Below are 22,597 nucleotides of genomic sequence, written 5' to 3'. Positions count from 1 at the left end.
TCATAATTAAACATTGAGGTTGACACACTGTAAAGAGTGGTGTACTCACCAACTGGAGAGATGGCAAGCGCATGCTTGCTCTGCTCACTGACAGGACTCAGGCCAGCATTATTCTCAGCATAGACTCTAAATGAGTACTCCAAACCCTCAATCAAACCAATGATTCTGTAGTCTCTTGCAGAAATGATGCTGGAATTTACTTTGGTCCACAACAAGCTATTTCTGTCCTTCTTCTCCACGTGATAGCCAGAGATTGGTGAGCCACCATCAAAACCAGGTGCTTCCCACTGAATGGTCATGCCATCACTGGTGACATTGTATGCCACAGGCTTTCCTGGGGAACCTGGGGGCTTGTACTGGTGCTGGGCCATAACTTCTGTTGAATTCAATGCCTCGCTTACTCCGTATTTGTTCTCAGCACGCACTCTGAACTGGTACTCTGTTCCTTTGACAAGGTTGGGGATCTTGAATGTGGTCCTTACAACACTGGAGCAGACCATCTTCCAGTTAGCATGGGAGGTCTCTCTTTTCTCCACGCTGTAGCAGGTGATCTCTCCACCTCCGTCATCCTGTGGTTCATCCCATGATATGATAATGCCCTGTGCTTTGATCTCATCAAATCGAATAGGTCCAACAGGTACAGAGGGTGGTGCAAGAATGACCACTTTAATATCAAAGAAGTTCTTGATCTGTCTATTGTCCAGCACCAGTGTGTACATGCCAGCATTTTCCTTCTTGGAGCTTCTGATTGTCATTGCAGTTTTGTTATCAGTTGTGCGGAAGCGAATCTTCTCACTTTCCTTCAATGGTACATTGTCCTTCATCCAGCTAATGATAGGTTTTGGCTTGCCCTTGAATGGAAGCTCAATGTGGATATTTTGGCCAAGGCGAACACTGAGATCACCATTTGGATAATCAATCATGTTGGCCTCAGGTGGGATAATAAAGTCCTTCACTGTGATAGGTCCAATCAGGGAGAAGTCGCTGTTTCCTTTCTCATTTTTGGCGAATACTCTGAAGTCCATAACAGTATTCTCCTTAAGGTTTGAAACTTCATATGTGCAACGCTTGCTTGTTCCACCCAGGGTCCATGTGGTCTCTTCCTTTAGCTTCTTCTCAATGATATAGTCTGAGATGTGGCTGCCACCATCATGATCAGGCTTAGTCCACTTCAGCATCACAGATGTCTTGGTAGAGTCTGTCATGACCAACTCCTTTACTGGACCGGGGGTCTCGGTTGCTCTGACAGGCTCTGTAGTCTCACATGTGTCACCAACTCCATACTCATTCTCAGCAGACACACGGAAGAAGTAGGCAATCTCCTCAGACAGACCATCAATTTTGTATGTTGTATTAGTGCACTCTGTTGTCACAACAGTGTATGCCTTCATGGTGGAATCTTTCTTTTCAACAATGTATTTGGTAACAGGGGAACCACCATCTATCAGAGGAGCTTCCCAGCTGAGAGTGAGTTTGTTTCTGGTGACATTCTTGATAATCAGCTTTTGGCAGGTGGATGGTGTGTCAAGCACCTTCACAGACACAGTGATGATCTTGGGTTCACCAACACCATTCTCAATTTCCAGGAGATATTTGCCACAGTCATCGCGTGTAATCTTTGGAATGATGAGGAGGGTTGAATACTCTGTGTTGTTGATAGTGAACCTGGCATCACTGGCAAGGTTCTTGTCTCCCTTCCTCCAGGTGACGTTAGGAGCAGGTCTGCCCTTCAGAGGGATCCTAATCTCCACATCTCTTCCTGCTTTAGCTGTGTACTGGGTGGTCATGGAAACATCCAAGTCAAGGTCTGCTTCCTCTGTTGGAGAGAATGTTCCAATATTTGTTAAATATACAGAAAGAGGGATGTTTCACCAATATTTAGATTTAAAATGTCCATGTACTGTAAGTGTAAATCTACAAATACAAACCAAGAATATCTTTGGGTTGTACAGGCTGGTACATCTGAATGTTTTCTCCTGCCCCAACACAATTGACAGCAGAGACACGGAAGAAGTAGTAGGTTCCTGGTTTCAGATGTGACGCAACATACTCTGTTGTCCGTACTTCACCGTTAGAGCTGATCACAACCCATTCCCTGTCCTCTGTGTTCATTTGCTCTACGATATAGCTGGTGATCTCACTGCCTCCGTCATACACAGGCTTCACCCAGCCCAGGGTGATGGAGGTTTTAGTGGAGTCAACCACTCTTAGTTTAGTTGGCTCACTTGGTGGATCTGCAATGAGGAAGAGGATAATGAATTAAGGAAATGTTATGTGATCAACACCAATTAGAACAAATGTGAATGACTGCTACTATACAATATGACTATTTAGAGTTTACATACCAATGGGATCATAGGCCTTGTAGAGTTCAGAACACAGTGAGTATTTTCCAGCTCCAGCCTTGTTGATGGCACAGACACGATATTGATATTCATTTCCTTCTGTAAGATTGGTGACTTTCTGCCTGGTGTCACGGATGGTGCCTTTGACCACCTTAAACCACTGCAGGCTCTTCTTTTCACGCTTCTCCAGGTAGTAGCCATCAAGGTCACTTCCTCCATCAAGAGCAGGTCTCTCCCAGATCACTGTCATTGTGGATTTGGTAATCATGCTGACCGTGGGCTTGGAGGGCTCGCTGGGAGGAACTGTGGAGAAGCATATTCAGCAGTGAATTTATTGATATATTATAACAGGCAACCATTTATCAGGGTTGTATATTTCTGTTCTTTTTCCTTACCAAATGCATTCTTGGCAACCACTGGCTCAGACTCCAGTGGATCACCAACTCCATATTTGTTGATGCCTCTGACTCTGAAGATGTACTCGTTGCCTTGGATCAATCTCTGGACATTGACAATACATTCTTCCAGTTTCTCAGATATGATGGACCACATAATCCTACTGGTCTCACGCTTCTCTATAATGTAGTGAGTAACCAAGGCTCCACCCTCGTCATCAGGTGGGGCCCACATGATGGTGACATTATCAGCTGTGATCTTCTTGAACTGAATCTCTCCAGCAGGAGGTCCAGGCTTATCTGATAATGTCAAAACAAATTGAAATCTCTGTTTTAGTTTAATCAGAATAAATCCAAATCTATTGTCTCATGATACTGTATGTGCACATGAATATACAAATAATATGTAGATTTAGACACAGAAACATCCGTTTTAGTGTATACAAATGAAAAAGTAAGACATACCAAGAATTTGCAGTCTGACAGAGGCAAAGGCTGAGCCCAGAGAGTTCTTGACCTTGATCTCATATGCTCCTGTGTTGAGACGGGTGGTGTCCCTGATGATGATACTTGTAGAGTCAGCAGTGTGCTTGATTGTCTGCTGAGCCCCTGACTTAAGCTCCTTTCCATCCTTAAACCACTCAATGGTAGGTGGCGGCTTAGCTATGATACCAAATGTAAGTTCAACAATAGATCCAGCCTTGTGTTTCACTACTTCCAGATACTCCTGGGGGATTTCAATCTCGGGTGCACCTGCGAGAAATCAACAACATAATGAATTCAAATGTAGTTACATTAGCAACAGAATGCAATACAATGCAATACAATACAATACAACCTACCGAATGTGTCCACACAAGTAACTGGACCTGCAACGATGGATGGGTTGCTGACTGATCCAACAGCGTTCTTTGCCATTACTCTAAACTCATAAGATTCATCTTGAGTTAAGCCTGTCACAGTGTAATGTTTGTTTGCGATGTTGGTCAGATGAGCCTTTGTCCATCTTCCTTTTGGATCGTCTCTCTTCTCAATGAAGTAGCCTGTGATCTTGCTGCCACCATCAGAAGGCTGCTGCCATGCCAGGGTGATGGTATTCTTGGTGATATCAGTAATGCGGACATTGTTTGGAGGCTCTAAAAAACACAAAAAAACGAACACATTTAAGTAATTGTGAAGGTGTGACAAATAAGGATTAGAAAGAAAAAAAAGTTCAACACTCACCGCAGGCATCGATGGCCAGTACTGCGTCAGATATCTTGCTAATGGCACTCAATCCAGCTGCATTTTCAGCAGCTATTTTGAATTCATAGATGAGACCCGGGTTGATATTTATCACTTTGTAGTGACAGGCACGGATAACAGTCTTGTTGACTTTCTGCCACATAATGCTGTTTCTGTCCTTCATCTGCAGGTGGTAGCCAAAGACATGGCTGCCTCCATCAGAGGCAGGCTCCTTCCAGGTCACCGTGATACTCTCCTTGGTAACCGCTGTCACCACTGGTGCAGATGGAGCTTCGGGGACGGCTTAAAAAATCACAGGAAAGGCAATTAATAACATCATTCACTCAACCATGGTTATCTGCAGTCTTAAAATGTGCTTAATAACATAGGAAACTTACTGTAAGGTAGGCTCACAGTGACAGTTGGAGAGTCAATGTGCTCGCTAATTCCATAGCGATTTTCAGCCTTTATTCTGAACTGGTACTCCTTTCCGGTAGTGAGCTTCATGATCTTCATGGTACATCTTGCTACAGCAGAGGAGACCTCGGTCCAGTTTGCTGTGGTTGTCTGTCGTTTGAGGATGATGTAGTTGGTGATGGGGCTGCCGCCATCGTATGAGGGAGGTAGCCACTTCAGGCTCACGCTGTCTTCTGTTACATCATACATCTCAACTGGTCCAACTGGGACACTGGGTCTATCCAGGACCACAATGTTGACAAAAGATTTGGTGGTACCACTGGCATTAGAGGCAGTAATGTCATATCTTCCAGAGTCTCCAGCAATACTGTCACGGAGTGTGATTTTAATACTATCAGGGGTGATCTCAGAGTTGAACCTCATTGTGGACTTCAGAACCACATTGTCCTTAGACAGAGACACCTTGGGCAGAGGTTTGCCAGTCATGGGGACGTCAACCTTCAAGTTGGATCCAGCTCTAACGTAGACCGTATTATGAGGGATGTTCTTCATGATTAATTCAGGTGATTCTGTGAAAAGAACAAGAAAATGCAATTAGAGCATGGTTTATAAATGTTTAGTACATCATCTCATTTGTTCAAATAAAAACATTTGAAATGTTACTTAAACTTACCAAACTGATCTTTAACCATCACAGGCATAGTCATGTCCTTAGATTCACTGAAACCAGCATGGTTCTCAGCACGGACTCTGAAAAAGTATTCAGCGTTCTCCCTCAAGCCTGAGACAACAAGGTGGGTAGTCTTGGTCACGCCACATGTCACCCATTTTGTCTCCCCCTTTTCCAGAGCATCCACCTGGTAACTGGTGATTCTGCTTCCACCATCTTGCTCTGGCTTGCCCCACAACAGTGACACACTGTCCTTGGTGACATCAGTGACACCCATACTAGGTGGTGGACTTGGTTTTTCTGAAAAAAGGATGAAAGGTTGAACATAATAAATATTGTGACTTTAATCTCAAAGAATTTTGCATTTGAATAATACAATAGACATTTCAGTCAATTGATCATTAAATCCATTTTGGATAACTTTACTATACCTGTAATCTTGGTTCCCTCTTTAGTCTCAGCGGGTACACCAATTCCATATTCATTTTCACCAATGATTCTGAAGTAGTAGACGCCTCCCTCCACAAGGTCTGACAGCTTGTAAGTCAGTCGGTGGCATGTATCTGTGATTCTGGTCCATCCCTTTTTGCTTGCCTCACGCAGGTCGACAAGGTAGTTCTTGACAGCTCCACCACCCTCATTCTCGGGGGTGTCCCAGGTGACTGTTGCAGACGTCTTGGTAACCTCCTTGATCTCAACACGAGATGGTGGGCCAGGGGAGTCCAGAACCCTAACATTCAGTGTCAGTGTGGCTGTTCCAGCGGTGTTCTGCAATGTCACTGTGTATTTTCCAGAGTCATCACGAGTTGCTTTTTCCACTGTAATAGATGTGAATGTATCTGTAGTATCGATGATTGCCCTCACTCTTAGGTCCACATCTGCCTTGTTCCACATGACATTAGGAACCGGCTTCCCCTTGAATGGTACCTTCATGGTGAATGAACTGCCATCCTTTACCATAAGTGTCTTCCGCATCTCATTGCTGATGTCGAATACTGGCTCGTCCTCTCTTTCTTTTGCAACCTGAGGATCTGTGGGAGGGCTGGGTTCACTGACGCCAATCTTGTTTATGGATTTAACAACAAACACATACTCAGCTCCAGGTGTAAGCTTCACAACTGTGAATTCAGTGTTCTTTGTGTTCTGAACACCAACATTCCAGTCCTCTTCCATGGTATTCCTGTATTCAACACGGTAACCTTTCACAGCAGCACCACCATCAAACAGGGGCTTGTTCCATGTCAGAGTGACAGTAGACTTGGTTGAGTCGATCACCTTGGGTTTAGCTGGTGGGGATGGCAGGAACAGTGGGTCCTCTGCTTTGGTCAGGGGGCACGGTATGCTTGGGGCACTTAGTCCTGCTGCGTTTTCAGCATAGACTCTGTACTCATATTCACTCCCCTCACGCAGGTTGGATGCTTTGACCCTAAGGTCATAAACAGGCTTTTTGTTCACACGCACCCAACGAAGTCCAGTTTTCTCTCGTTTTTCAATCACATAGCCATAGATGCTGCTTCCTCCATCAGAGACAGGCCTCTCCCAGCAGATGGTCATCGCTCCGCCTGTCACACTGGTCACCTGGACATCTGTTGGTGCAACAGGGACGGTGAAGGGATCCCTCGCTGTAACGGGATCACTCTCCAGGGCCTCACCATCACCATACTTATTTATTCCCCTCACTCTGAAAATATACTCATTTCCTCTCAGCAGTTTAGTGACCTTGCATGTGGTGGCCTTCATGTCAGCATATACTAAAGTCCAGGCCAGGCGACTAGTTTCACGTTTCTCAACAATGTAGTGCATGATTTCAGCCCCACCGTTTTCTTGGGGTGGTCCCCAGGTAATGGTACATTTTTCAGCTGTGAGGCCAGACACTGCCAAAGGTCCAGATGAAGGCCCAGGACGGTCCAAAACTTTGCAATTCACAGCCATGGACCTGGTTCCAGCAACATTCTGTAGAGTCAAAACGTACTGACCAGAGTCTCTTCTGATGCTATCTCTGACAAGTAATGTGGTGTGGGTGTTTGTGGATGTAACTTCCACTCTTGCTTTGGCATCAATCTCTTTTCCATCCTTTGTCCATGACACAACAGGATGTGGACGGCCAGTGAGATCTGCGTCAATACTCAAAATTTCTCCAGCTTTGACGACCACCAATTGTCTATATTTGTCTTCAAGGATGACAGTGGGGGGATCCACATCATCTTTGACAGTGACTGCCCCTGTGCCCTCTGATGGTACACTAAAGAGCTCAGCTGCATTCTTGGCAATGACATGGAAGTCATATTGTACATCCTCCGTCAAGCCAGTAACATCAAAGTATGTCTCTTGGAGATTAGCAAAATTGCACTTCAGCCAACGACCATCAGGAAGCTCTTTGCGCTCAACAATGTAACCTGTAATTTTGGCTCCACCATCAAACTCTGGCCTTTCCCATGAAAGCGATACTGATGTTCTGGTAATGTTAGTTACTGTGAGGTTGCATGGAGGATTACATGGGTCTTTTGCCGCTACAGGCTCCGATGGTTTTGTGCTGGGTCCGATTCCGGCAATATTCTCAGCATATACACGGTACTGATAAAACAGGCCTTCCTCAATGCCTGTCGCTTTGAACTGATTTTCCGCAATGAGACCTCTGTTGATCTTGGTCCACAGAATGCTGCTTTGGTCTTTGCACTCAAGGTGATAACCAATTATGGGACTTCCACCATCACTGGCTGGTTTATTCCACTCAACCAGCATGCCAGACTTTGTGGCATGGGAAACATGAATGTTCACTGGAGGGCCAGGTGGCTCAAATGGATACTGGGCCACTATAGGTGCAGAATCAATGGCATGGCTCTTACCAAAGCGATTCTCTGCTGCAATACGGAACTGATATTCAGTGCCCTGTGTCAAGCGGCAGACCTTAATTGATGTTCTGGCAACTGTAGCTGAGACAATCTGCCAGTTTGTGGAGGTTGTGTCTCTCTTCTCCACAACATAGTTATTAATTTGACATCCCCCATCGTAGGTTGGAGGCTCCCATGAAAGTAAAATAAAGTCAGCGCTAACTTCGTCTACCTTTATTCCACTTGGTGGGCCAGGCTTGTCCAAGATTATAACAGCTATTCTGGCAGATTTTTTGCCAATTGAGTTGGTTAAAGTGATCTCATATTTTCCTAAATCTTCCCGGGTTGCATCTTTGATAGTAATCTTGGAAGACGTTTTAGATGTCAAAACATTCACCCTGGTGGTCTGCTTCAAAGAATGACCATCTTTTTTCCATGAAACTTCAGGATCAGGTCTGGCTCTAAATGGAACCTCAATCTTCAGGTCATCTCCTGCCTTAACACTGTATGTGTTGAATAACAGGTTAATCACTGGTTCGATTGTAATGTCCTTCACCACAACAGGTGTTGCTAGGGGTTTGGGATCACTCCTTCCCTTGTCATTTACAGCAATGACCCTAAATGAGTATTCGTCTCCTGAGGTGAGGCCCTCGACAGTTGTCTCCAGTGCTTTAATCTCAGTGCACACAGTCCATTTATCTTCACCTTTAAGTTGCATCTCTACGATGTAGCATTGGATCTTGCTGCCACCATCATGGTCAGGTTTATCCCATGAAAGACTCACAGTGTGGCGAGTTACATCTACTAGATTAATTTTGCCAGGAGGCAAAGGAGCCTGAGAAACCTTAATAGGCTCTGTTGTTTCAACAGGCAGTCCTACACCCAGCTCATTGACGGCCAGAACACGGAAAAAGTAGACACCACCCTCTACAAGGTCATCAATCTTACATGAATTTCTTACGCAGTTGTTAGAAACACTTGTAAATGCCAATCTAGCAGTTTCCCTCTTTTCCACAATGTAATGTGTGATCTTGGCTCCACCATCAATGAGTGGGGGTTCCCAGGAGAGGGCAACAGAGTCTCTCTTCACATCCTTGACCACAAAGTTGGTAGGTGCACTAGGTGAATCCAACACTCTGACATTAATGAACGCTGACTTTGAACCTTTGATGTTTTCCAGGGTCAACACATACTTGCCTGTGTGGGACCTGTTGACATTATCAATGACAAGCATTGTGTAAGAGCTGGTCACCTCTATTTGGGCTCGCTCACTGAGAGATCCCTCAGCCTTTGACCATTTGACCTCAGGCTCAGGTTTTCCTTTGATTGGGACAAACAGACGGAGAGTTGCACTGGCACGAACTGAAACCATTTTCCTTAGGTCAGAATCCAATTCAATCTCAGGGGGATCAAGTTTTTCAGCTGCAACCACAGTTCCTGGCAAGTCCACATGCTCTCCAACTCCCTCAATGTTAACAGCACAGATGCGGAAATTATATTCAGCATTTTCCTTTAGTTTTTTCACTGTGAAATGTGTGGTTTGAACACCAGTGTGTGGTGTGCTCACAAGCCATTCATCTTCTTCCGATGCCTCTTTAACCTCCACTACGTATCCGGTGATGGCTGCTCCACCATCATAGATGGGCCTAGACCACGAGAGCGACACACTGGTACTAGAGGTGTCTGTCACTTTGGGGTTGTTAGGAGGACCAGGTGGATATGTGGCATCACAGGCAGTGATGTACTCTGTTGTTTTACTAGGTACCCCCACACCACCTGCATTCTCAGCTGATACTCTAAACTCATAAGAGTGGCCTTCTGTGAGTCCAGTGACTCTAAACCGAAGGTCATTTAGTCTCTTCTTGTTGCACTTAGTCCATCTAACTCCCTGTTTGTCACGTTTCTCCAAGACATAGCCATCAATCTCTGAACCACCATTATCCTCTGGGCGTTCCCAAACAAGCACAATTGAGTCACGTGTTACATAGCTTGGCTCTGGTGTGGTGGGAGCACTGGGCGCCTTGAAAGGATTGCGTGCAATTACAGGGTCAGATTCCAGAGGCTCTCCAATGCCATACTTATTCACTGCAGTGACTCTGAAAATGTATTCATTGCCAGGCAGGAGTTTGGTTACTTTGTAGCTGACAGCTTGGATTTGGGGTTCAACTACTGTCCATGAAAGTCGACTGGTTTCTCTCTTCTCAATGATGTAATGAGAAACACTCGCACCACCATCATGTAAGGGGTGACTCCAATGTAGATAGCATTTCTCTGCAGTGACACCAGTTACCTTCAGAGGGCCATCGGGAGGACCAGGCCTATCCAGTACTTTAACAGTAACTGGTATCAACTTTTTTCCACCAACATTGGTGAGGCTCAAGACAAAGTGTCCACCATCTACCCTGATGCAGTCCTTAACTGTCAGCACTGTACGTGTGAGGCTTGTTTTGACCTCCATTCTTGGGGTAGCATTGTCGATCTCTTTTCCATCCTTCAGCCACATTATATCAGGCAGAGGTTTTCCAGAGTAATCAGCATCAATAATGAACGTCTCACTCGCATGAACAACAGTTACATCCTTGAATTTAGGATCCATTGTTGCATCTGGGGCTTCAATCTCATCTTTAGCATTTATCTCTCCAGTGCTCTCAGAAGGCGCGCTGAAAATACCAGCTGCATTCCTAGCAATGATTCTGAACTCATACACTCCGTCCTCGGTCATGCCAGAGTAAGTGAACTGTGTTTCAATTATGTTTGTGAAGCTAGCCTTCATCCAACGGTTGTCAGGATGCTTTTTCTTCTCAACAATATAGCCTGTTATGGCGCTTCCACCGTCATACTGGGGCCTTGTCCACTGCAGAGTGACATAGTTCCTGGTGATGACAATAGCCTCAGGGGTGCCAGGTGGGTCACAGGGATCTCTAGCCACACAGCATTGTGAAACCTTACTAGATGGACTCAAGCCAGCAATATTTTCAGCATATACTCTAAATTCATATTCAATGCCCTCCTCAAGTTCAGAAGTTTTGAATCGAGCATCAGGGATAAGAAGTGTGTTCAACTTTGTCCAGAGGAGACTGTTTTTCTCTTTGCGTTCAAGGTGGTAGCCCAAGACAGGACTACCTCCGTTGTTGGCTGGTGGTTTCCACTCCACAACCATGTAGTCTTTTGTAACTGATGACACAAATGGAGTACCAGGTGCAGCTGGCTCACTGAAAGGATACTGAGCAACGACAGTAGCAGAATCCAAGCATGGACTCTTTCCATATCTGTTCTCTGCAGACACTCTGAACTGATATTCAACACCAGTCTTCAGTCTACAAACTTTTATGGTTGTTCTTGCCACAGTGGCAGACACTATCTGCCATGCTGTGGTTGTTGTGTCACGCTTCTCAACAACGTAATTGTTGATCTGACAACCTCCGGTGTACTCAGGTGGTTCCCAGGACAATGTTACAAAGTTAGAGCTAACTTCATCAATATTCACAGGCCCTTTGGGTGGACCTGGTTTATCAAGGATAACAATAGAAATGTCCGCTGTGGCTGTACCAGCACTGCTGGTTGCTGTGATGGAGTACTTGCCGGAATCTTCTTTGTTAGACTCTTTGATACGAAGAGATGTTGCTGATGCTGTGCTTAAGACATTCAGTCTGGTTGTCTCTTTAATTGCTTGTCCATCCTTAGCCCATGCTATCTTTGGTGCAGGGCGACCTATTACGGGTATTTCTATCTTCAGATCTTCCCCACATTGCACACTGTATGTGTTGACGGTCATTTTGAACTGGGGCACAATAGTAACATCTTTGGCTGTGACATGGGCCGCTAGTGGCCTGGGATCACTCTTTCCCTTGTCGTTGAAGGCAGACACTCTGAAGAGGTATTCCTGCCCTGAACTGAGGCCTGTGACGGTTCCATCACAAGTCTTTGTGGTTGTTGCTACCACCCATTCTTCTGATCCTTTGGGCTGCATCTCAATGTAGTACCCCATGATTCGGCTGCCACCATCATGGTCTGGTTTCTCCCATAAAAAGGAAGCAGTGGTCTTGGTTACATCAGTTAGACTGATCTTTCCCACAGGCAGAGGTGCCTCTGACGTCTTCACTGCATCCAGTGTTTCAGCTGGCAGACCAACTCCAAACTCATTCTCAGCCATGACCCTAAAGTAGTATATAGCTCCCTCAGTGAGACCTCCCACACGGAAACTGGTCTTTGTGCACTTGTTATTGACATTGGAGTAGGCTTTCCTGGTTGATTCACGCTTATCCACAATATAGTTCTTAATCCTTGCTCCACCATCAATCAGTGGGACCTCCCAAGTGAGAATGACAGATTCCCTCTTGATTTCTTTTACTGTAAAGTTCAGTGGTGCTCCTGGTGTGTCAAGCACTCTAACAGAGACAAAAGCTGATTTTGAACCAGCGCTGTTTTCCAGGGCCAGAATGTATTTTCCTGCATCATTTCTGTCACAGATATCAATTGACAATTGTGTGTAATCTGCACCCCTCTCAATTTGAGTTTTACTAGGTAGGTCACCCTCATCCTTAGACCAATTAATTTCTGGCACAGGGCGTCCTCTGAATGGAATATTTATTCTCATCGATCCTCCTGCACGTACAACGACTCCTTTCCTCAACTCAGAATCCAGCTCAATCTCCGGGGGAACAATTGTATCAGCTGGTTTTACTGTTCCTTGAACCTCTGCAGGCTCACCCACACCTAACTTATTCATGGCACATACTCGTATCTTATACTCCTGATGTTCAATAAGTTTGGTAATTTCAAATGTAGTTGCATTCAATCCAGTTGGTGGGGTGCATATAGTCCATTCCTCCTCATCAGCTTTGCATATCTCCACAGCATAACCCTGAATATCACAGCCACCATCATAGATGGGCCTGCCCCAGGCAAGTGAGATGGAGTTCTTTGTAGTGTCAACCGCATGGGCGTTAGTGGGGGGGCCGGGTTCAAATGTTGGATCACAGGCCTTCATATAAGGAGTGGCTGGACTTGGTTGGCCAACTCCTGCAGCATTTTCTGCTGAGAGTCTGAATTCATACTCATGATCCTCTGTCAGACCAGTTACTCTGAAACGGAGATCTGTAACTCTGCGTTTGTTGCATTTAGTCCATCTGACCCCTGCTCTGTCTCTCTTCTCTACAATGTAGCCAGCAATTTCGCTTCCTCCATCCACCTCTGGACGGGTCCAGCATACAGTCATGGAATCTCTAGCAATATTGGTGATCTCCAGCTCTTGAGGAGCACCAGGAGGAACAAATTGATTTCTCATTATGACTGGGGCTGACTCCAGAGGTTCACCATCACCAAATTTGTTGACTGCCATGACACGGAAGATGTATTCATTTCCTTTAAGAAGCTTGGTGACTTTAAACATTGTTGCTCCACAATCACCAGAAACCAAAGTCCAAGCCAAACGACTAGTCTCTCTCTTTTGAATAATATAATGGGAAATACTAGCACCACCATCGTGTCTGGGTGGAAGCCAAGAAAGAGAACATTTCTCACATGTGACATTGCCAATGGTGAGGGGTCCTTCAGAGGGTCCTGGTCTGTCCAGCACTTTCACGTTGAATGATACTGATTTTGTACCTGCGACATTTGTCAGAAGCAATGTGTATTGGCCACCATCTACTCTAATAGCATCCTTAACAACAACCACTGCCTTGAAATCAGTGTTCTTGATCTCCAATCTTGCAGAGTTTTCAACTTCAGCATCACTCTTGAACCACTGAGCAGTGGGTATGGGCTTTCCTTCGACATTTGCCTCAAGTGTAAATGTTTCCCCAGCATTGACAACAATTACTTGATTGTACATGGAATCAACTTCACATTTTGGTGTCTCAACCTCATCCTTTGCTGTGATGGAACCAGTGCTCTCAGAGGGCTTACTGATAGCTCCAGCTCCATTCCTAGCAATGACTCTGAAATCATACATACAGTCTTCAGTCAAGCCAAGAACTGTAAATTCAGTTTCAAGGATATTTGTGAAACTAGCCTTCATCCACCTTCCTTCAGGGAGATCGCGTTTCTCAACAACATATCCAGTGATCAGACTACTACCATCATACTGTGGCCTAGTCCATCTCAGTTTGACGGAGTGCCTGGTTACAATGATAGCTTCTGGTGTGCCCGGAGGATCACAGGGGTCACGTGCCACCCACCCCTCAGAGAGTTTGCTACATTTTCCAATGCCAACAATATTTTCTGCAGCCACTCTGTACTCGTACTCAATTCCCTCCTCCAAAGGTGTAGATTTGTACCTTGTATCTTGGATCAGAGATTTATTGATCTTTGTCCAGAGGATGCTGTTCTTTTCTTTTCTCTCAAGGTGGTAGCCGAGAATAACACTGCCTCCGTCAGACAGGGGTTTGTGCCATTCCACAACCATGTAATCCTTAGTGTAGGAGGATATGAAGGGTGTGCCTGGTGGACCTGGCTCTTTGAAGGGATACTGGGCAAGGACCGGCTCTGAGTCAATGGCATAGCTCTTGCCATATCTGTTTTCAGCGCAGATCCTGAATTGGTATTCAGCACCAGTTTTCAAATTGGAAACTTTCAATGTAGTTCTGGCTACAGTGGCAGAAACTACAACCCAGTTTGTAGTGGTTGTATCCCTCTTCTCAACAACATAATTTGAAATTGGACAGCCACCTGTGTATGTTGGAGGTTCCCAGACAAGTGTGATGCTTTCCGCACTGACTTCTTCCAACTTGATTGGGCCTGTAGGTGGCCCAGGTTTATCAAGGGTGATAACTTCAATGGTTGCATCTTTCTGTCCAAGAGCATTAGCCACATTAATGCCATACATACCACCATCATCTCGTGTTGCCTCTTTAATGGAGATTGTTGTGTGGTGTGCACTGTCGACTACATTAACTCTTGTGGTTTGTTTCAAGGCAACACCATCTTTTGTCCATGTAATAACAGGTTTAGGGTGACCAGCAATAGGTACTTCAATCTTCAGGTCATACCCAACCTGTACACTATAGTTGCTTATTTTAGGTCTAATAGCAGGTTCAATAGCAAGGTCCTTAGCCACCACTGGATTGGCCAAAAGTCTTGGGTCACTCTTACCCTTGGAATTGACAGCACTGACTCTAAAAGTGTACTCCTCCCCTTGAGCCAGATTAGTGACAACAGTTTCAAGTGATTTTACCTGAGTACAAACAGTCCATGTCTCACTGCCCTTGGCCTGCATTTCAACCTCGTAAAAGCTGATTCTGCTGCCTCCATCGTGATTGGGTTTCTCCCAGCATAGGGCGACAGTGTTGCGTGTGACATCTACAACACTGACTTTACCAGGAGGTTGAGGCACTTCTGAGATTTTCAATGGCTCAGGGGTCTCTGCAGGCAACCCAAGGCCCCATTCGTTCTCTGCCAGGACTCTGAAGAAATAAATACCACCCTCTGGAAGTGGTTCAATCCTGCATGACATCCTGTTACAAGTGGTGACAGGGGAATACACTTTCCTTGTGCTCTCTCGTTTTTCTACAATGTAGTGCTTGATCTTTGAGCCACCATCCAGTGTTGGGGGTTCCCAGGTTAGAGTTACAGAGCTTTTAGTGATCTCCTTCACAGTGAAGTTGGCAGGTGCACTAGGTGAATCCAAAACTCTGACACTAATAAAGACAGACTTTACTCCACTGCCATTCTCTGCAGTAAGGGTGTACTTGCCGCTATCAAACCTATCAACATTTTCAATCATGAGTGAGGCATAGCTGCTTGTATTGTCAATCTGGGCTGTTTCCTTTATGTCCCCATCACTTTTGCCCCACTTGAGTTCAGGAGCTGGGCGTCCCTTTACTGGAACATAAAGTCTGAGAGTGCTTGCAGCTCTGATGTTGATCATCTTTCGATAATCAGCGTCAAGATCTAGATCTGGTGCATCCAGTTTTTCCTCCATAAAGAATTTTCCTGGGATATCTGCCTGCTCCCCAACACCAACTTTGTTGATTGCACATACTCTGAACTGGTACTCATGCTTCTCCAGAAGTCTGGTTACTTTAAATGAGGTCTCCTTGATGCCTGATGGGGGAGTACACATTACCCAGTCATCAGCTGTTCCATTGCAGGCCTCAACGATGTATCCTTGAACCTCACAACCACCATCATAAATAGGCTTGCCCCAGGACAGACAAACAGATGTCCTGTATTTGTCTGTTACCTTGGGATTATTTGGAGGCCCTGGTTTAAAGATGGGATCCAGAGCCTTGTAGTATATTGTTGGTGCACTTGGTGTTCCAATTCCAGCAGCATTTTCAGCAGAAACTTTGTATTCATAACTGTGATTTTCAAGAAGACCAGTTACTCTGAAGCGCAACTCACACACTGTGCGCTTGTTGCATCTTGTCCATCTAACACCTTCCTTGTCTCGTTTTTCAACAACAAATCCACTGATGGGATTACCACCATCCTCTGTGGGCCTTTCCCAGGTTATTACCATTGAATCTTTAGTTATGGTAGAGACGTCAACCTCAGTTGGAGGGCCCGGTGCTACAAATTGATTTCTGGAAATCACTGCCTCAGACTCGAGAGGTTCACCAATTCCATATTTGTTCACAGGAATGACTCTAAAGATGTATTCATTACCAGGAACAAGTTTGGTGATCTTCAAATTTAGGGTTTGTACTTTGAGTTCAACTACAGTCCAGACCAATCTGCTTGTCTCTCTCCTCTCAACAATGTAATGAGAAACATCACTGCCTCCATCTTGTTGGGGTGGTTTCCAGGAAATGCAGCACTTTTCACTTGTGACACCGTAGATAGAGATAGGGCCCTCAGGGGGACCAGGTCTGTCTAGAACTTTGACATTGATGTTGACAGATTTCTCTCCACCAACATTTCTCAGTAAAAGTACATACTGACCTCCATCAACACGGATTGCTTCTTTAACACTCAAATGAGCTGTAAATTCAGTGTTCTTTATCTCAAGACGAGCTGCATTTGTTATTTCCTCGCCACCCTTCATCCAGTGGACTGAAGGAACTGGTTTGCCATAAATATTTGCATTGAGCTGGAAGGCTTCTCCTGCATTGACAACAACTGTCTGTGAAAATTTAGCATCAATGTCTATTTTGGGAGGATCCACCTCATCCTTTGCAGTGATGGCTCCTGTGCTCTCAGAGGGTTTGCTAGAGACCCCAGCAGCATTTCTGGCAATGACACGGAACTCATACTCTTGCTCCTCAACTAAACCAGTTACAACAAACTTAGTTTCCATAACATTGGCGAAACTGGCTTTCATCCAGCGACCCTCAGGAAGCTCTTTCTTTTCAACAAGATATCCAGTCACTTTGCTTCCACCATCAGATTCAGGTTTTGTCCATTTGAGAGTGACTTGATTTCTTGTGACAATGACAGCCTCAGGTCTTCCAGGACTGTCACATGGATCTCTTGCCACTTGAATCTCTGACAGCTTGCTGGGTTTTCCAATTCCAACAATATTCTCAGCATAAACTCTAAACTCATATTCAATACCCTCTTCAAGACCAATAGCTTTGAACCGTGTCTCTGGTATCAGTTGCTTATTTTGTTTCATCCAAAGGATACTGTTCCTTTCTTTGCTCTCAAGGTGATATCCCAAGATCTTGCTTCCACCATCACTACCAGGCTTTGTCCATTCAATGACCATGCTCTCTTTAGTAGAAGCCACAACAATTGGGGTGCCGGGGTTGCTTGGAAGGTCAAATGGATACTGAGCAATAATAGTCTCTGAGACGAGCAGAGAGCTCTTTCCATATCTGTTCTCAGCAGCAATCCTGAACTGATATTCACATCCAGTCTTAAGGCGGGCAGCCTTGATGGTGGTTCTTGCAACTGTTGCTGACACAATCTGCCAGTTTGTGGTAGATGTGTCTCTCTTTTCCACAATATAGTTATTAATTGTGCATCCACCATCATACTCTGGTGGCTGCCAGGTTAGAATAACACTGTCAGCTGTGACCTCATCTAACTTAATGGGGCCTGTTGGTGGCCCAGGCTTATCAAGAACAACTACTCCAATGTCTGTTGTTGCCTCGCCGGCTGTGTTTGAGAGCTTGATGGTATACTTTCCCACATCTTCTCTGCTGGCCTCCTTGATAACTAAATATAGGTGATTATCAGTAGTTTCTGCATTTACTCTAGTTGTTTCTTTGAGTGCAACACCTTCTTTGAGCCATGCCACAGTTGCTTTTGGACGAGCCGAATAAGGCACATCAATCTTAAGGTCATCACCTGCCAACACACTATAAGTGGAGAACAACAACTTGAATGTGGGAACAATAATAAGGTCTTTGGCTACTACAGGCATGCTGAGCAGACGAGGATCACTAACTCCCTTCTCATTAGTTGCAGATACACGGAACAAGTATTCTTCACCCTGTGTCAGTCCAGCAACAGTGGCCTCGGTGGCTTTAACAACCATGCACTGTGTCCATTTCTCACTTCCTTTGCCCTGCATCTCAACAATGTATCCTGAAATTCTGCTTCCTCCATCATGGTCTGGTTTTTCCCAAGACAGAGTAACACTGTGGCTTGTGACATCACCGAGAGAAACTTTGCCCGGTGGAAGTGGCTTCTCTGACACTTTGATTGACTCAATTGTCTCTGCTGGGAGGCCTACACCATATTCATTCTCAGCCAGAATTCTGAAGAAGTAGTTCTTTCCCTCTTCCAGATCACCAATTTTCCAGCTGGATTTGTGGCAGCTAGCGCAAACTGTAGAGTATGCTTTCCTGGCAGACTCACGTTTCTCCACAATGTAATTACGGATTCTGGAGCCTCCATCAATCAGCGGTGCATCCCACAAAAGAGACACTGAGTCTCTGGTAATCTCTTTGATGATGAGGTTCTGTGGTGCTCCAGGTGTGTCCAGAACTCTGACATTCACGTATGCTGTTTTGCTGCCTGAGCTGTTTTCAACTGTCAACAAATACTTTCCACCATCAAATCTGTCCACATTCTCAATGACAACACAGGTAAATGATGAGGTGGTATCAATGGTTGCCTTTGTCAGAGGCTCTCCATTATCTCTGGACCACTTCACATCAGGTGCTGGTCGTCCCTTGAGAGGCACAAACAACCTCAATGTGCTGCAGGCCCTGATGCAGACCACTTTGCGGAGTTCTGCACCAAGATCAATCTCAGGTGCAACTAACCTGTCTTCTGCTTTGGGTGATCCAGGCACTGTTGCTGGCTCTCCAATACCCTCACAATTAACAGCTGCAATGTTTATTTTGTATTCTTGATTCTCTTTCAAGTTAGTGATTGTAAATGAGGTCCCTGTAAGGCCCTTCTTAGGAGTGACAATGGTCCATTCATCCTCTTCTGGGAGGCAGGTCTCCACAACATATCCAGTTATGTCAGAGCCACCATCATATACGGGCTTGTTCCATGCAAGTGTAATGGAGGATTTTGTTGTATCCAATACTCTTGGATTTCCAGGGGGTCCAGGCTGGAAGATTGTGTCGATAGCTTTGTAGAATGGACTTGAGGCACTTGGCGCACCAAGTCCTGCAGACGTTTCTGCAATAATTCTAAATTCATACTCATGTCCTGGTGTGAGGCCAGACACTTTGAATCTCAGGTCAGACACAGTTCTCTTGTTGCATTTTACCCAGCGCAGACCTGTTTTGTCTCTTCTCTCAATTACATAATTGGAGATATTGCTTCCACCATTGTTCTCTGGGTGTCCCCAACAGACAACCATAGAGTCCTTGGTGATTGTTGTCACTTCAGGAGTTTGTGGCGCATCAGCTGGAACATATGGATTTGCGGAGACAACTGGGTCAGACTCAAGAGGCTCTCCAACTCCATATTTATTGACAGCCATCACTCTGAAGATGTACTCATTACCCTTAAGCAGCTTTAAGACCTTGAATCTGTTAACTTGTAAGTCTGATGCAACGTTGGTCCATGCCAGCCTGCTAGTCTCACGTTTTTCAATAATGTAGTGCTCAATCTTACCACCACCATCATGAGACGGAGGCAGCCATGAAAGAATGCACTTTTCTGAAGTGACATCTGTAACAGCAAGAGGGCCATCGGGGGGTCCAGGTCTGTCCAGAACTTTAACGTTGAACACAAACTTTGCAAATCCACCTGGATTACTGGCAGTTAATGTGAAAGCACCTCCATCTCTTCTCAGAGAATCCTTGTTGACCAGGGTTGTAGCGAAGTCGGATGATTTGATCTCTAACTTTCCAGTGTCTTCAAGTTCCTTGCCCTCTTTGGTCCATACCAACAATGGCAGCGGTCTTCCTGTGACACTGGCATCAAGTTTAAAGACATCTCCTGCTTTGACTACTACTCCACTGCTGAAGGAAGAATCAACTTCAATCTTTGGCTCTTCAATATCATCTCTGCATATGACAGGCTCTGAAGGTATAGATGGGTTACTGACAGCTCCTGCTGAATTTCTTGCAAAAATGCGGAACTCATAGGAAGAATCCTCTGTGAGACCACTGACAGTGAATATTGTCTCAAGGATATTGCTGAAATTGGCCTTGAGCCAACGTCCGTCGGGTAGCTCTCTTCTCTCCACTGTGTACCCAGTGATGGAGAATCCACCATCCCCTTCAGGCTTTGTCCATTGAACAGTCACCTCATGTCTTGTTACATTTAATGCCACTGGTTGGCCTGGTGGGTCAACAGGATCCAAAGCAAATGTTGTTTCAGATGATTTGCTGGCTTTGCTCATGCCAGCTATGTTTTCAGCGATAACACGGTATTCATATGCGATTCCATCCACTAGACCAGTTGATTTGAAAATGTTTCCTACTACAACAGCTTTGTTGACCTTCTGCCACAAGATACTATTCTTCTCTTTTCGTTCAATGTGATATCCCAAAATTGGGCTGCCTCCATCAGAAGATGGCTCATTCCAGCTGAGGGTCATGGCATCCTTGGTGAATGCAGTGATTTGAGGAATACCTGGTTGTCCTGGTACATCGAATGGATATGCTGCCACCACTGCCTCTGAGGTTATACAGGGGCCGGTGCCATACCTGTTCTGGGCTTTGACACGGAACTGGTACTGAATTCCAGTTGTGAGGCGAGCTGCCTTGAATGTTGTACGGATGACTGTAGCTGCCAACTCCATCCAAGATGTGCCAGTTGTCTCCCGCATCTCAACAATGTAATTGTTAATGGGTACGCCTCCATCGTTTTCAGGGCCTTCCCAGGATATCAGAATGTAGTCACAAGAAACTTCCTCAATCTTGACTGGCCCAGTGGGAGGGCCTGGAATATCATGCACTTGGATGGTAATGGTCTCTGTCACTGTTCCAATGATATTCTTCCCAGTCATAGAGTACTGACCTCCATCTTTCCTCTTGATTTCACCAATGTTGATGATAGTTGAGGTTGATGTTGTTTCAGTGTTTATTCTCTGTGTCTGTTTGAGGTCATGGTCCTGATCCGCCTTCTTCCATGTAACCGCAGGCCTTGGGCGACCCAGAACAGGAATCTCCACTTTAACATTATCACCAGCCTTGGCAATGACTATCTGTTGGTAGACTCCACGCAGGTCAAATGAAGGTGCAGCAGTTTGTTCTTTGATAATAGCAGGTCTACTCTCACGTGGGTCACTTCTGCCAGAGCTATTCACTGCCATGATGCGGAATACGTATTCAGCATTTTCAGTCAGCTCTGTTACTACATAGTCAAGAGCCTTGATAGTTGTCACATGCACCCACTGATCTGTATCCTTTTTCTGTGCTTCAATAACGTATCCTGTTATCCTGCTGCCACCATCATGGTTTGGCTTCGTCCATGCAAGGCTGGCCGAGTCCTGGCCTACATCTGTGACATAAAGATTTTCAGGGGCAGTCGGGGCTTGGGAAGCTCTGATTGGCTCTGGGGTTTCTGCAGGCTCACCAACTCCAAGTTCATTCTCAGCAGAGATACGGAAGTAATATTCAGCACCTTCTACCAGGTCTGGAATTTTGTAGGAGCATTTCTGCCAAGTTGTGGTGAGTACTGTGTAAGCCTTCTTTGTGGCATCTCTCTTCTCAATGATGTAGTTAAGGATCTTAGATCCACCATCTATAATGGGGATTTCCCACTGAAGTGTGATGCTACTTTTAGTAATCTCTCTTGGTTTCAGGTTTACTGGAGGTCCTGGAGAATCCAGTACTCGTACATTAACAAATCCAGTCTTCTTCCCAGCAACATTCTCCAACGTCAAGTTATATTTTCCAGCATCATATCTGGTACAATCAGGAATTACCACAAGAGTGTATGACTCTGTTGTATCAATATGAGCACGGCCCTTGAGAGGAATGTCGTCCTTTGACCAGGTCACCTCAGGAGTTGGACGGCCTTTAATTGGTACAAATATACGAATGGACCCACGGCATCTGACAACAAGGGTTCTTCTCAGCTCAGCATCAAGCTCAAAGTCTGGAATTGTCTCACGGTCTATCAGTTCAATGACTTCCTCTACCTCAGCTGGCTCCCCAACTCCTTCTGAGTTCACTGCTCTGACTCTGAAGTGGTATTTGCCACCCTTCTGAAGGTTAGGTATCACATATTCTGTGATTCTCAACAGAGAGGTTGTATCTGTTTCCCAGTCATCATGTCCAGCTTTCTTGTGCTCAACAATGTATCCATCCACAGCCAGGCCTCCATCATAGTGAGGTTTACCCCAGTTAAAGGTGGCTGTTGTCCTAGTTGTATCAGAAATTCTTGGATTGGAGGGAGGTCCAGGTGGATCTA

At 45.3% G+C, this 22,597-nt stretch overlaps 1 protein-coding gene across 1 annotated transcript in view; it reads right to left on the bottom strand.

Annotated features, from left to right (window-relative positions):
• The window catches only part of ttn.2 (titin, tandem duplicate 2), a 153,002-nt gene that overhangs the window by 20,478 nt on the left and 109,927 nt on the right, over window positions 1-22,597 (bottom strand). The window contains exons 202-211 of the mRNA XM_047047514.1: window positions 5,483-22,594; window positions 5,055-5,351; window positions 4,363-4,950; window positions 3,965-4,267; window positions 3,583-3,876; window positions 3,206-3,493; window positions 2,741-3,040; window positions 2,346-2,648; window positions 1,929-2,234; window positions 50-1,816 (exon numbers count right to left, since the gene is read on the bottom strand). Coding sequence (XP_046903470.1) covers window positions 50-1,816; window positions 1,929-2,234; window positions 2,346-2,648; window positions 2,741-3,040; window positions 3,206-3,493; window positions 3,583-3,876; window positions 3,965-4,267; window positions 4,363-4,950; window positions 5,055-5,351; window positions 5,483-22,594 — 21,558 coding nt within the window. The remainder of the gene's footprint in view (window positions 1-49; window positions 1,817-1,928; window positions 2,235-2,345; window positions 2,649-2,740; window positions 3,041-3,205; window positions 3,494-3,582; window positions 3,877-3,964; window positions 4,268-4,362; window positions 4,951-5,054; window positions 5,352-5,482; window positions 22,595-22,597) is intronic.

Source organism: Hypomesus transpacificus, chromosome 23 (genome assembly GCF_021917145.1).
Source record: "Hypomesus transpacificus isolate Combined female chromosome 23, fHypTra1, whole genome shotgun sequence".
Taxonomy (NCBI): Eukaryota; Metazoa; Chordata; class Actinopteri; order Osmeriformes; family Osmeridae; genus Hypomesus; species Hypomesus transpacificus.
This window is presented reverse-complemented; position numbering and strand designations above follow the sequence as displayed.